Here is a 15,076-nt window from a genome sequence, read left to right as displayed (position 1 = left end):
GTGTGTGTGTGTGTGTGGTGTGTGTGTGGTGTGGTGTGTGTGTGTGTACGGGGGAGGGATGTGTGTGTGTGTGTGTGTGTGTGTGTACGGGGGAGGGATTACCAGAGACCTTGGTGTTGGGTATACCAGTATAATCTTAGAAAACATCAAGGTTGTTTTTCATTTGCCATTGGCTCATTTATATATCTGCCTCAGAAACTTCATAGCGTAGATAGCTGGGCCAAGGCCAGATTTCAGCGATTTTCCCAGACTTTGACAAAATCACTTGGTAATTATCAACTTAATGTCAAAACAACACTGATTTCTAACATGACCCCAAAATGAATATTTTTAAAGGACATTAAAAATAGTTTTCTTTTTAACCTGAAAACAAGAGAGAGAGAGCCACATCACTGAAATGGTCACTGATAAAATTAACATTTGCATTATTATAGACTATTGAGAATGGTGGCAGTGATCCTTAAGGCTCCCCTCTCCCTCTTTACGGGGGACATCTGCGATGGGAAATATTGCTGATGAAAAATATTTTGTGTGTGAATGAAATAAATATATAAAAACATTTGAGAATCGCTACACTGGAGGATGATGACTAAGATAGAAATCTCCACATTAGGCACACTCTGGGGTGGAAGGGTTCTGGTTAATGGTAACTGCCTAGGCATCTCTCCTGCCATTACACTGGACCAGCAGCCTGCAAACTTTTTCTGTAAGGGACCAGATGGAGATATTTTAGTCTTCTCAGGCCACAAGTAATCCCTGTTGCATAATCTTTGTTTTGCAACTTTAAACCTGTAAAAATCATTCTTAACTCACAATCCACACAAAAGCAGGTGGTGGTCCAAACCCATAGACGGGCTCTAGCTTACCCATCCCATTTACTAGAACCCGGAACACAGTAGTTACTCAGTAGCGGTTTGTTAGATGAATGACCTTCATGAGAGTAATTAATAACTCTTTTATCATATCGAATGAGAAAGACTGAAAATAAATCAACTAGTCATTCAACTCCAGGTTCTAGGAAACAAAAAATAAAACCAAAAGAAAGTAAAAGAGAATTTTTAAAGTTTTCAACAGAAATTAATGCATTAGAAAACAGCTTCAGGGGCACCTGGGTGGCTCAGTCAGTTAAGCACCTGACTCTTGGTTTCGTCTCAGGTCATGATCTCGGGGTCGCGGGATCAAGACCCAATCAGTGCTCTGTGCTCAGCACTCAGCACAGAGTGTGCTTTAGAGTCTCTCTCCCTCTCCTTCCTGCTCATGCTCTCAATCTCTCCAAAAAATAAAAATAAAAATAAAATCTTTAAAAAACAAACAACTTCAAATCCATGTTTGATTTTAAGACCAAGAGTTGATTCTTTGAAAATCCAATAGAATAGACAAACACCCACTCTGGTGAAGAAAGAAATATGTGTGTATGTAGATGTGGTTCTATGGCATATATGCAAGGAGACAGAACTCGAATGTATACCTTCACAGCAATTAGCTACGGGTCATAGAAAATGAGAATAACAGTATTCAGATAAGGAATGGACAAGATAGCCAAGCATCTAGCACTAAGTGAGGCACAAAGCTCAGTGGCATTTCCACCTAACTTTGATTAAACACATGATTACTACATTAATGAGGCTCTTCTAGATCAATAAGTTAATGGGAAAAGATGGAAGCTTTTCTACTTTATTTTCAAGTTTAATATAAATCTCATGCCAAAACCTCGTAAATAGAGATCCTGAAAAAGGTAAACCAATTTTACTGATTAGTATAGATAGAAAAATTCTATCTACCTCTGCATTCAGTGACATTACATCAGCAGCTTGAAATCAGGTCTGATGGGAATCTTTACATCATGGAAAGCACCCCCCCTCCCCCCCGCCCCTGTTTGCTGCAGCACCAGCTGTTTAACATTCGCCAGCACACCACTGAGTGTGATCAAAGATGCTGAAACAACATTTGATGAAACTCTGCAGCCATTCTAAATAAAACAAAAGTAGAAAGAAACTTCGTGATAAAAAAGTGTTTGTTTGAAACAGTGAACATTAAACAGTGAAATATGGGATCCATTCACAGTAAAGTCAAGAAAAGATAGGCTTCTTTGTTTTATATATATGTCTATATAGTGTCTCTCTGTGTGTGTATTTATGCAGATTAATCACAAAAGCATTCAGGGTGACTGCTATTTCCTGTTTACCAGGACCTGCCAGCATCATGTTATCAATATAATGGACCAGTATGGTATTCCGTGGGATGGCAAGATGTTTGGAGTCCCTTGGGTCTATAGTACAACAAAGAACAAGGGAGCTGGCATTGTCCTGAGACACGAATAGTAAAGTGAATACTCTTGTTCCCACCTCGTAAATGCAAATCTATTCTGACTTTGCTTATCAATGGGAATGAAGGAAAAAGCAGTTTCTAGGTCAGTTGTTCCATCCATATCAGGTGCCTAGTGCTGTGTTAATTTGCTCCAGAGAAGATACTACCTCTGGAATTGCAAAGTTTTTATCATCACCACCTGACTAACATTTGTGGTATCTGTCATTTCCCCATGACTCCTCTGCCTTTTATAGTAGCCAAACAGGGGCCCTAAGGGGACTAGACACTGCCTCGAGAGGCAACTATTTCAGGTGTTGTCACTGAAAGACTTTTATGCAGAGAAAAGATGACTGCCTCAGAGACTTGGGGAAGGCTGCCTCCTCAGGCAAGGAGATTCAGGGGGACTTGGAGCTTGGCTGTTCTCAGCCTCATTCATGTCTGTGTAAATGTGCCCATCCCAGGTCTCACAGTTTCACTTTTTTCTACCGGTACCCTTACCTTAGCATAAGAGAGCTGATGGGGTGGACCATTTAATTGTCACTGCAAGTCTGCAATTCATATGCTCAGACCTTAGACTTGGTCTCAAGTCTAAGTCTTTGTCTACAAGCACAGGATATGGAAGACTCCTTTTAGAGCTCCATGGATGTGTCCTGATTCTCCATGTATGTTCATGGGTGTTCTTGGGTATATTTGTAACATGTAATTTATTTTCCCCTTTGTATGCCATAAGAAGAAGGGCTATAAAAGGTTGACAGGTCACTCTACAATCAGCTGATGCTACAGTTCTTGCTATAGCGACTAAATGCCCCTGTCAGTTGAGTCTCCCAATGTCTTTCTCACCATCTGTAACGCATCCCATAGTATCACTGGTGACAGATAATCTGAGAAATTGTGATACCAGCACATATCACGGATTACCCAACATCCAATCTTAGAATTCCATCTAATCCTAGAATTCCATTTTGAGGGTAAGTTTCTTAGGACTAATTCTGGCATTAATTACTGTATAAGACTGAGTTTGAACAAGAAACAAGGAACACTCAAATTATAATAATTTGAGAAAAGTTTAATATAGGTACTAGGTAGGTAGGTGGGGGCAGGGTATTGTCATCCCTAGGCCTGGTGGAAGAAGGAGTGGGAGCAGAATCTTAAAGGAGAAAATTAGGTAGATTCTTATAGTGGTTTATAAAAATGACCACAAATTCCTTACATTCCTCCCACTGAGAAGTGGGGTCTATGTCCCTTTCCCTTGAATCTGGGTGGATGTGTGAAACTGTCATGGTCTGAGAAGCTTAGATCTCATAGAAGGCCATATAGAGTTGCTTCAGTCAATAGCCCCAGCTGCTATCTTAGCTAGGTTAGTCAGCACCAACTACCAGACATGCAAATGAAGATGCTTCCAGATGATTCCAGCCCCCAGCTGTCAAATCTTCCCAGCTGAGCCCTAGGTATTGTGGAGCACAGCTAACTATCTCTACTGTGCTAAAAGTCCTGACCCATAGAATCCGTGAACAAAACAGAATGGTTGTTTTTATGACATTAAATTTTGGGGTGGTTTGGTACTCAGTGATAGTAACTGGACCAGAGAGAGAAAGCCACTCTGAAGGGAGCAGTGACCTTCAGTGGAGAGATACAGCCAAATCCTCTACAAGGAGGGCACCAGGAGAATAAATATCTTTTATATATATATATATATTTTTTTTTAAAAAGATTTTATTTATTTATTTGAGACAGAGAGAATGAGAGAGAGAGCACATGAGAGGGGGGAGGGTCAGAGGGAGAAGCAGACTCCCTGCAGAGCAGGGAGCCCGATGCGGGACTCGATCCCGGGACTCCAGGATCATGACCTGAGCCGAAGGCAGTCGCTTAACCAACTGAGCCACCCAGGCGCCCTATATATATATATTTTTAAGTGAACTCTACCCCCAACATGGGGCTTGAACTCACAGCCCTGAGATCAAGAGTTCCATGCTCTACCAACTGAGCCAGCCAGGTGCCCCAAGAATAAATGTTTGGTCTTACTCTCCTTCCTTCCTCTGCTCTCTTGCCAGTGCTCCCAAAAGCTAGAGGATAAGGTAGCCTGTTGATGTATTCCACACAGGTCAGGCTCACAGAACAAGAAGCAGGGTAGAGAAGTAGGACCATGGATCTAAAGGGGAAAACAGGAGTTATCTTGCCCAGGGCCATTTGAGGACTTTGAACTTTATTCTAAAGAGAAAAGGGAGACACTGAAAAGTTTTAGCAGGGGGCTGATAAAATGATTATCCCAAAAATGATGTGCAGCTTTTATTAGAGGAGAACAGAAACAGGAGATGACTAGTTAGGAATGAAGGCAATAGTAACAGCAGTAAAAATGAAACAGAAGAGATATGAGAAAGAATTGCTGGATTTGTGGACCAATTCATCGCGAGGCATGAAAATAAGGGAAGAGTAGACAATGATACTAAGGTTTCAAGCCTGTTTAATTTAGCGTCTTGTGATCATTTCCCAAGGTTTCACCCATCCCTTTATGTGGAAGACACAAATCTTCACATCCATTCATCGTTTTGCCCCCCTAAATTCAAGTCTTTAATCTCCTGCCTGCTGGACATTCAATGTGATTGCCCTGCTATCATCTCAAACTGAAAATATCCATAAGCAAACCCATAATGTTATCAATCCACTCAATCCTAATCACATATTTCTGTCAACAGAACATCTCTTCATTTCTATTATCTATGAGATCTTTGATGCTACTTTTTATCCATATGTCCATAATCACTCTTTTGCCCATAAGTTGAAAATCTTTTTTGGAATTAAGTTTGTAGAAGCTAGGAGTGTTTGTCCCATATATGAAATCTTTGTCAAAAGCTCTTTAAAAGATTCATGCACTCTCTTGAAAGAAGTAATTACATACCATTAAGGTCCCAGTGGAATTCCCTCGATAACTATGCCACTTCTTTCCATCAAGACTATACATGATGATAAACTGAGAGATGTAGAGGCTGGAGAACTTCTGACGGGCACCCTGGGTCATGATGCTGTGAATAATCATTGGTGCCAACAGATCCACCTACCAATTGAAACAACACTTTATTTTAAATGTACATACCACCTTCTGAAATTAATTATTGGCTTAAGAAGGATCTACATCAATACAGATATGCTCAGTAGTACCTTGGATTTGTGTGAAACGGTGAGATAAATGACAGGAACAAAAAGGAAAGGTGCTTAGTGGTGGGTTCCCAGGCTACTTCCCAACAAACCAGATCACTTTCAGAAAGTGGTTGCTTTTCTGTTCAGAGAGTTGTTGCTATTCTTTTCTTCGATCTCCTGTTGAGTTTGTAGGTGTTCAGAATGGTTTGATCCCTATCCAGCTGAATTCCCGAGACCAGATGAAATCCAGGTCTCCTACTCCTCCGCCATCTTAAACCAGACCACTTTCAAATCAATGTGCTGTACATTTGGACCCACATAACCTAGTGCTTTGCCTACACCTCAGCCGCAGCCTAGTCAAAACCAATTTCCTCTGCTCTCCCCAGGCCAGTCCCCCTCCCAACATCACTATCAGCACTATAAACTGTTGTCCCTCCTTCAAGTGTTAGTTCAGAAACTATTTCTCCTGGTTAGCCTTTCCTGACTCACCCAGATTTAATGCTTTCTCTATGCTTCTACTTCACTTTGTATACAACTTCATTAGAGCATATTATTGTACTATATTATAAAGCTTTCTTTCCTTATCTGCCTTCCTTGTTACACTGAGATCCTTAAGGCAGTGAACCTGTTTGAATGACTTAACCTCTCTGTGTCTCAATTTCTTTATCTGTAAAGTGGAAATAATAATGGTGTTTATAAGCAAAGGATTAAAGGGTTAATACACGTAATGTGCTGAGTTCAGTGCCTGACACATACTAAACACCTAGTAAGTGTTAGCTTTTATATTTTTTCTAGACCCAATATTTAACATGGCATCTGGTATAATACCGATGCATAGCAAATGTTTTGGAATGAATGAGTGAATAATGGTAGAGTGGTAAGGAATTTGTTTTTCTTTCCCCATCCCTCCAAAATGATTGGTTCTTAAAGATAGCATGGACCACGAAAGCATTACAAGGCAGTATCTAGTATAGGAATTTTGGCATCAGTTACTGCCCTAACAAGCAAGTCACACTTAACTTGTCACTGATGCCTGGTACACCCAAATTGGATTGGTAATAACACTTGAGCTTAATGACTGTCTCTTTCAGTAAGTTCCTTCCATCCATCTATCCATCCATCCATCCATTCAAAGAATATATTTTGAGTACTTGTTATGTGCTAGGCACTGCTCTACGTACTGGGAATAGAGCAGTGAAGAAGAAAAAAAGAAAAAAGCCCTGCCTTAATGGAACTTACATTTGACTTGGAAAAACAGACTACATATCATATATATGTTTTTATTTATATACAGCATCAAGTAGTGATAAGGACAGGAGAAAAAGAAGCAGGGTAACAGGACAGAGAGTGGCAAGGTCTTCAGAAGCTACAGCACTATCTTGGCCCAGATTACATGATACTCCCAAATGAAGATATTACATTTTCCCTCTTGGTATTGTGGCATAAACAACTGGAAGTTGTCATAAAATTATAAAATTATGACTTTTGTGGAACTGACTTACACTACTTCTTCATATAGTATATGAGAGGTCTTTTTTGGACCACTGACTATTGCACTTTCTAGCAGTTTTTTTAAAATATTTTTTTAAAGATTTTATTTATTTATTTGACAGAGAGCGACACAGAGAGAGAGGGAACACAAGCAGGGGGAGTGGGAGAGGGAGAAGCAGGCTTCCTGCCGAGCAGGGAGCCCGATGCAGGGCTCGATCCCAGGACCCTGGGATCATGACCTGAGCTGAGGGCAGATGCTTAATGACTGAGCCACCCAGCGCCCCTAGACTTTTTTTTTTAAAGATTTTATTTTATTATGATTATTTTTTTAAGATTTTATTTATTTATTTGACAGAGAGAGACACAGCAAGAGAGGGAACACAAGCAGGGGGAGCAGCAGAGGGAGAGGGAGAAGCAGACCCGCGCCCCCCCCCCCCCCACCGCCGAGCAGGGAGCCCGATGCGGGGCTCGATTCCAGGACCCTGGGATCATGACCTGAGCCGAAGGCAGACGCTTAACGACTGAGCCACCCAGGCGCCCCTAGCAGTTTTAATAAAGTCTGGCCAGCCACCTTTTTCACCTACATTCTGTAACTGATGAATTCTTGGCAAACTTGGAGGAATTTGGCAATTACAGAGTCAACATTTTCACCTGTGTATCCAGCCATGTATTTGACTGTGACAAGACATATCTCTCTACAAGGAAGTAAGCAAAGCAATAATGAGTCACTCAGTGTACAAATACAAACATTGCAGCTAGACATCTCTGATTGCCTCCCTGGCCCCCTAGAACCATTTCTTTCTTTTTTTTTGTTAAGTCACCATAATTCTTTATTTCTCTGGGGTATTTACTTTATAAAGTTACCAGATCAAGAAAATGTATACCTGGGCTTTAGTAGGACAGATGGTAAAAAACACCTTGAGGATGAGGTGATTTAATACAGATTGGGTGATAATACAACTAGGTGGATTTGTAACTGGTTCAATTACCAAAAGCAAACTGTGGCAGTTAATAGATGATTATAAACCTAAAGGGAGCATTCTAGAAACAGTATAGTATAATGATTACAAATTAGGCCTCTGGAGCCCAACTATCACAGTTTGAAGTTTGGCCCAGCCACTTATTGGCTGTATGACTTGGGGCAAGTTACTTTTCTTTGCTTCAGCTTTCTTATCTGAAATGAGGATGATAATAACAGTGTAGTAAGGATTTGATAGCTTGGGCTTGTTTAAAGCACACAGTAAGGAAGCCCTGTCTACTTCAGTATTTTGATCATGAATTTGCTAAAGTATAAAAACGTCTACTGATCAAGCAGTAGATTATGTGAAACTGGGAAGACTAAGAAATTCTTTGGGAGACAGGAGCTTGACAAGCTGGAACAATAGGCCAAATCTAGTAAGTGGAAACTTAACAGGGTGTATTACTCAGGTTCTTTGGCTAGGCATGGAAAAGGCACTCTCTTTACTAGTCTCATTAGGTTGTATCCAGTGAGGGAGATAGAATTCCCCAAATGGAAATGACAATGCTATCACAATAAATAAATAAATGGAATGACAGATGCAGGGCACCCAAGTAGATGACAGTGTCCACTACCCAGGGATACATGTAAGGTTGAAAGTGAAAACCAGAGAAATACAAGGTCAGAAAATGTGGTTTGGCAGCTTCACAAAGAAACAAAAATACTTAGGAATTCGTGAACAGTCAGTTCAAATTGAGTCATAACTGGCAGTGCCTACAAAACAAACCAAATAAGGTGAGCTGATGGGACATTGGTTTATCTTTCCCTGATTCCTATTTATTATTTTAACCTCAAGAGAAAACAGAGGAGTAGATGCAATCTTGCAAAGGAGGAAAATACGTAGGGGAATGTCTTTGGTCAACTCAGAAGAGGAAAGAAAGCTGGTGCACAATGAAAAGTTGACAGAGGTGGGGAAAGTAGGTGGTAAAACGTGTCTGCAGTACCCCTCTTCGGGCTGTAAGTACCAGAGGTGGGAGGCACGTTCGGGCTCTAGAGGGAACAACTCTTGCAGTTAGGCCGAGAGGCTGAGCTGGCACTCAGCTCTCATGTAGCATGGAAGGGACCCACAAGTCCCCATATGTATGCCCTTGAAGGGGCCAGAGCCCTGACTGACCCCATGTTCACTTGATAAAATCTTGGGATATGTTGGATGAAACATATCATTAAAATGAATTTCACATGTTTCTTTTTAAATGTGGCTACTAGGAAATATAAAATTACACATGTGGTTTGCATTTGTGGTTTGAATTACATTTCTACTGGACAGCGCTGCTCTAGAGGAAATGGGAAAGTGAGAAAATTTGAAATATTTAGTCATTTAAAAAGAAACTGAGTAAGCCTAAAGACACTGTTTCAGTCACCAGCTCCAAGTTAGTTTACCAGATTGGACTAACAAACAAATCAGCACACTTGATTCTATTCCCAAATATTCTATTCTTCATTCTTGACTGTTTTTGTACAAATCAGAAGCTATTCTATTCTTCAGTTCTTTCCCTGTTGGTTACCTGGCGTTTGATAAAAATGACTTTTGTTTTGAGCTTGCAAGAGGAATACATGTTGCGATTGAATGTGATGCACTTTCTAACCTTGATCCAGGAAAAGGGATCCTTGGTGCTCCAGGCATTGATTGATCCGGAATAATGAAGTCTGGCCAGCTTTGGGGCCCACTGTCCTTTGCCCAAGAAAGGAGAGAGATTAGATTCAGCTGTGTTGGTCCTAGACACTTAGGAATAAAATTGCTCTCTCTTCCTTTAAGATTTTATTTATTTATTTGAGAGAGAGAGAGGGAGGGAGCACATGAGTGGGAATGGGGTGGGGGAGGGGCAGAGGGAGAGGGACAAGCAGACTCCCTGCTGAGCAGGGAGCCCGACGTGGGGCTCGATCCCAGGACCCTGAGATGATGATCTGAGCTGAAATCAAGAGTCAGTTAACAGACTGGGCCATCCAGGTGCCCCTAAAATTGCTCTCTTGAGAAAGGCTAAGCCTAGGTGTAGAGAAGATAAAGGCATAAAGCATAGTATTTTATTTTCTAAATTTAATAATTTCGTTTATTGTTAGCGCCTCTAATTAGGTGACACTGGAATGTGTTACCAGTACTACAAAATGCTATCATTGTTTCTTCATTACACAATGTATGTTCCTTGTAGAAAAGTTAGAAAATGAAAAATAAAACGTATGTAAAAATGAAAGTTAAAAAAAATCATCCTTTTGCCTAGAGAAAAATAATACTATTTTGGCATATAACTCTCAAGCCTTTTTCTTTTCTTTTTTTAAAGATTTTATTTATTTGAGAGAGAGAGCTGACATGAGCAGGAGGGAGGGGCAGAGGGAGAAGCAGACTCCCTGCTGAGCAGGGAGCGTGACATGGGGCTCAATCCCAGGACCCCGAGATGATGACCTGAGCTGAAGGCAGACGCTTAACTGACTGAGCCACCCAGGTGTCCCATCAGGCCTTGTTTTAAAAGGGCATTTTGTTCCCTCTAAAACAGGGGTTGACAAACCTTTTTCTGTAAATGGCCAGAGTGTAAATAATTTAGGCTTTGCAGATTATCTGGTTTCAGCTGTTGTTGTAGAGCTGTATGTGTCAATATAAGATTTTATTTACAGACACTGAAATTTGAATTTCACATAATTTTCACATGTCATGAGACATTCTTCTTCTTTTTCTGCCCACTTAAAACTAGAAAAATAATTCTTAGTTTGAAGGCTATATAAAAACAGGCGGTGGGCTAGATTTGGCCTGTAGGCCACAGTTTGCTCACTGTTGCTCTAAAGCAATATTTGAGAACTGTCAATAGATCATACTCAAGCTTTACTATCACTGCTCATAGAAAAGTGTAGCTTCCTGCTGCACTGAAGACAATGGACTCAAGGGGAGCACTAGGGAATAAGGAGGTGGTAATGAGAAATGATAGTAGCTTGAACAGTAGGGATCAGAGAAGAGAAAATGGATTTAAGAGGCACTTACAGAGTAAAATTAATAGAAGCATGGAGATGGATGGGCTATCTAAATCTCTCCAACAGAAATAAAAAAAGATATAATCAGCCCAGTTTTTGGAGACAAAATAATGGTATTTACCATATTGTCCTGAAGCTGTAATCTGAAAATCTCGAATGCGTCCAGAAGCCATTCCCAGTGGAGTCTGACACTCTGAAATCAAAGGAGAGGAGCATGATAGCTAGCAGTACATAAATTCAGCTTCACAAATGCAAGCCAATGAAAATGGGAGAACACAAACAAATGGTCAACATTTTTTATTGTTTACCATTTGCTGAGAACTGTACTAAATATTTTACTGTACTATCTATGTCGTTTAATTCACTCTAATAGGAAGGTGCTAGAACCTTCCACATTCTGCAGCTGAAGAACTCAGTGGTTCTCTTACTTGTTTAGGGTTAAATCTTGAACTCTTCCAAGCCATATTTGTAAGTTATCTTTGGTAACTGAACCAAAATTCAGTTTCAAATTTTGCTCTTGGAGATCTTGGAGCTTCACAAAGTTGTGAGAATTAAGCTACTTTTTAGCACCAGTTTGTTAAATATTTAGAGCTTCAGGTTCAAACTGTTCAAAGCTTCAAACATATCTGCCCTTCTCTGAGGACTCTGCTGATTTCTACCAGCAATACTCATTGTAGATTTGCTAATGACTGTGAGCTTGTATTTATTTCTTGACAAAAGCAGCCATCCTAGGAAGGAGGAAAGCCGTTTAGAAATAGGCTGAAGTGCTACTTACTTTTGCTGTACACCAGAAAAAGAGTGCTCATCCCAGCTTGTAGGTGTTCGCCAATAAGGCATTCTATCCGCCAAATTCCAACTTTGGATGGTAGCATTTCCACAGTCTCAAAAACACCTTATCAAAAACAAAAGGAACAAAAACTATTTCATTTTACTGAAAAAGCATGAGATACATTGGTTTATGCAGAACATCAAAGGAAATCTACCTAAGTCAGTTCTTCCACTCTTGGACCCCTCAAAGCCAAAATGCTTGCTATGTGACCCCTCCAGTTTGGAGGTACTGGGGATTGAGTTCTGATAGCCCTGACCCCTGGGAAATGGGAGAGACAGGAGAAAGCCACTGCACTTTCAGGGTTTTTCAGAGCCAAAGGTTTTTTTTTTTTTTTTTCGCCCATCGACCAGATGTGAGCTCCCTGGGAAAAGGAAGTCAGGGTGAGGTCCTCGTGGACCTAGTCCACCAGGGCTGCCTTCAGGGCTAAAGTAACCCCAGCAGCAAGAAGCTGAGGAATGAGTCACAAGTGACCACCTAGAATAAAGGTGCCAGTTGTAAGTAGATAAGAACTGTTCTATCATTTACTGAAGCAGCAGCCAGGTACAGGAAGAGAAGACTCAACCATACCTCCCTTTCCCAGTGTAGACATCTTGGAGTGGACACTGCAATTCTGGATTTGAACTATATTTGTGATGTAAAGTGACTGCTGGGTGTTTATTACTTAAGAGTGAGCAGAAAAGTCACTGAACTTATTGGAATTTTTACACAGAAACGGGAAGTTTGCTCCCACTATTAAACCTGTTTTAAAGGGACAGTGGAAAGCTAAAATAAAGCTGTGTTTTGATCAATATTGTGAGTAGTGCTTAATCAATATACTGGTTACAGACATAAACAAATCACTCTGGATAACTACTAGTGCTGTGTGGGATTTGAGATGGGGGAAAATCCCCTTTTCCCAGGCAAGTGCTACAACATTAATTATCCATTTTTTTCTGTTCTATTTCCTTTATAGCACATTATCTGTATCTGAAATTATCATGTTTATTGGCTAATTTATTTATTACGTCTCTGTAGGGTAAAGTTACTTGAAAAAGTAAGTTACCTGAGGTCAGGGACTTTATGTGCTTTGTTCACGGATTGCTTCCCCAGTGCCAAGACCAATTAAAGTAAGCACTCAAGTACAGTAGGTAGAAAAAAAGAGTACAAATTAGCTCATACCTGGATAGAGGTTGTAGACTGCCATTTTATATTCCTCTTTTTTCCGTACAGTGAACACATGTCCACTGAAATGAATAGAATGGATGTTTTCATTGCTGCCCATGCTGAGCAGATACCATCGAATCTTTTGATCCTGAGCCATTACTAAGCCAGGTAGTGTATCCCTCACATAGCCATTGATTGCTGGAGGAGAACACAGAAAAGGCTGTTGAAATCTGTTACAGAAGTTTCTTTCCCTCTACTCCAGTAAAAAATATTGATTCCTATGAGGATTCCACTCCCATACATATAAGCTCAATTCATACACTGTCCAAGCCTCAGGCTCCAGGCTCCTTTGTTGTACTGCATGCTTCATTCCACACTGAGTAATAATTGGGAGTGGGATATATTACCATGGAAGCGGTAATTTTCTTTAAGAGTGGGATCCTCCTTCTGGATATTGCAGGGAGCTCTGCAGTTCCTTTCCAGGTTTTCAGTGAAGTACCAGCTCTTAGTCTCATCAAAAATAGTGAAAAACAGAGCAAATTCCTGCACTGTCACTTGTCTCCCGTGAGCAGGGTTCAGTGTGTTGCTGCGGCAGATCAGAAGGGGTCCAATCAAGCCTGAGTGCACATCTTTTTCCTGAGAGAGAAGACATCAATCCTATGAATACAAGGTCCCTCACCTATGAACCAGCGTAGATTTCTTATCAACTTTTATGCCGCTCTAACCCACTCCTTATCTTCCCATAGTACAATCCTTCCTGTTTAGTAGATTCCAGAGTGATAGTTCTCAAACACAAAAATGATGGCACCTCTCCTATTGAAAGCTTCCCATTAAGCTTACAATAAATAGCAAAATTCTTAGCAGATAACACGAAGTCCATTTCTTTTAAACCAGTAAGTGGCCAGTGCTTACCAGATCAACATCAGAAAAATAAGCCCAGGCTTTGCAGTCAAACTCATCTTTAGTGGGTGCCATATGATGTTGCACTGTCCAAAAGTAAATTTTGGTTTCATTAGGGTTGACAAACTTTCTTCTAGGTTCTGCTCCTTGCCTCTGATCTTCCTCATAAGAAATAAGGCTAGAATAGAAGGAGTAGGGACGAGAGGCCTGGTTTTTGAAAGTTACCTGCAGAGAAAAATTAAATACAAAATTTAAAAAAGAATTCAAGTATTATGTTTTAGGATCATATAAAGTCCTTGGCTTAGGGTTCACATCCCTAATAGTAATGCCTATTTTTGAGTTTTTCCAAATTATTTTTTTAAAAAGATTTTATTTATTTATTTGACAGATAGAACACAAGCAGGCAGAGGGAGAGGGAGAAGCAGGCTGCCCGCTGAGCAGGGAGCCCGATGCGGGGCTCGATCCCAGGACCCTGGGATCATGACCTGCGCTGAAGGCAGACACTTAACGACTGAGCCACCCAGGCACCCTATCCAAGTTCTTAATACCCAAAGGAAGTGGTACAGAGGACGGGTGTTGTCAGGACCAAACCTAAGGGTCTATCTATGGAGGAAACTGAGGAATTTTTGAACTCTAAAATATTTAAAGCATGAACTCAAAGTTGCAAAAGAGAAAATTCCTAAATACTTAAAAGCAATTGAAAAGTAAAAGGGAAAATATCACCCCAGGGGTTTTAAGAGAGCATAAGCCCAAGATTTAACACATATGGTTCTTATGACAATTCCAGGATGAATGCATATGATCTTTATTTATTTATTTTTAATTTAATTTTATTATGTTATGTTAATCACCATACAGTACATCGTTAGTTTTTGATGTATTGTTCCATGATTCATTGTTTGCGTGTAACACCCAGTGCTCCATGCAGTACGTGCCCTCCTTAATACCCATCACCGGGCTAACCCATCCTCCCACCCCCCTCCCCTCTAGAACCCTCAGTTTGTTTCTCAGAGTCCATAGTCTCTCAGGGTTCGTCTCCCCCTCCGATTTCCCCCCCTTCATTTTTCTGAGAGCTTTCCCCCTAAGGTCAGGAACACAGCAGGGATGTCCACTCTCACCATTGCTGTTCAACATAGTACTAGAAGTCCTAGCCTCAGCAATCAGACAACAAAAAGAATTAAAAGGCATCCGAATCGGCAAAGAAGAAGCATATGATCTTTAAAAAAGACTTCAGATTTCAAAAAATTATACATGTTTCATAGGACATATGTAAACTAAAATAAGAACCAAAACAG

At 40.5% G+C, this 15,076-nt stretch overlaps 1 protein-coding gene across 1 annotated transcript in view; it reads right to left on the bottom strand.

Moving 5' to 3' along the window:
- F8 (coagulation factor VIII) overlaps positions 1-15,076 on the bottom strand; it is a 140,541-nt gene that overhangs the window by 21,269 nt on the left and 104,196 nt on the right. The window contains exons 18-24 of the mRNA XM_021682778.1: positions 13,794-14,006; positions 13,289-13,517; positions 12,897-13,079; positions 11,685-11,801; positions 11,031-11,102; positions 9,538-9,623; positions 5,204-5,359 (exon numbers count right to left, since the gene is read on the bottom strand). Of these exons, the coding sequence (XP_021538453.1) occupies positions 5,204-5,359; positions 9,538-9,623; positions 11,031-11,102; positions 11,685-11,801; positions 12,897-13,079; positions 13,289-13,517; positions 13,794-14,006 (1,056 nt within the window). The remainder of the gene's footprint in view (positions 1-5,203; positions 5,360-9,537; positions 9,624-11,030; positions 11,103-11,684; positions 11,802-12,896; positions 13,080-13,288; positions 13,518-13,793; positions 14,007-15,076) is intronic.

This window comes from Neomonachus schauinslandi, chromosome X (genome assembly GCF_002201575.2).
Source record: "Neomonachus schauinslandi chromosome X, ASM220157v2, whole genome shotgun sequence".
NCBI lineage: Eukaryota > Metazoa > Chordata > Mammalia > Carnivora > Phocidae > Neomonachus > Neomonachus schauinslandi.
This window is presented reverse-complemented; position numbering and strand designations above follow the sequence as displayed.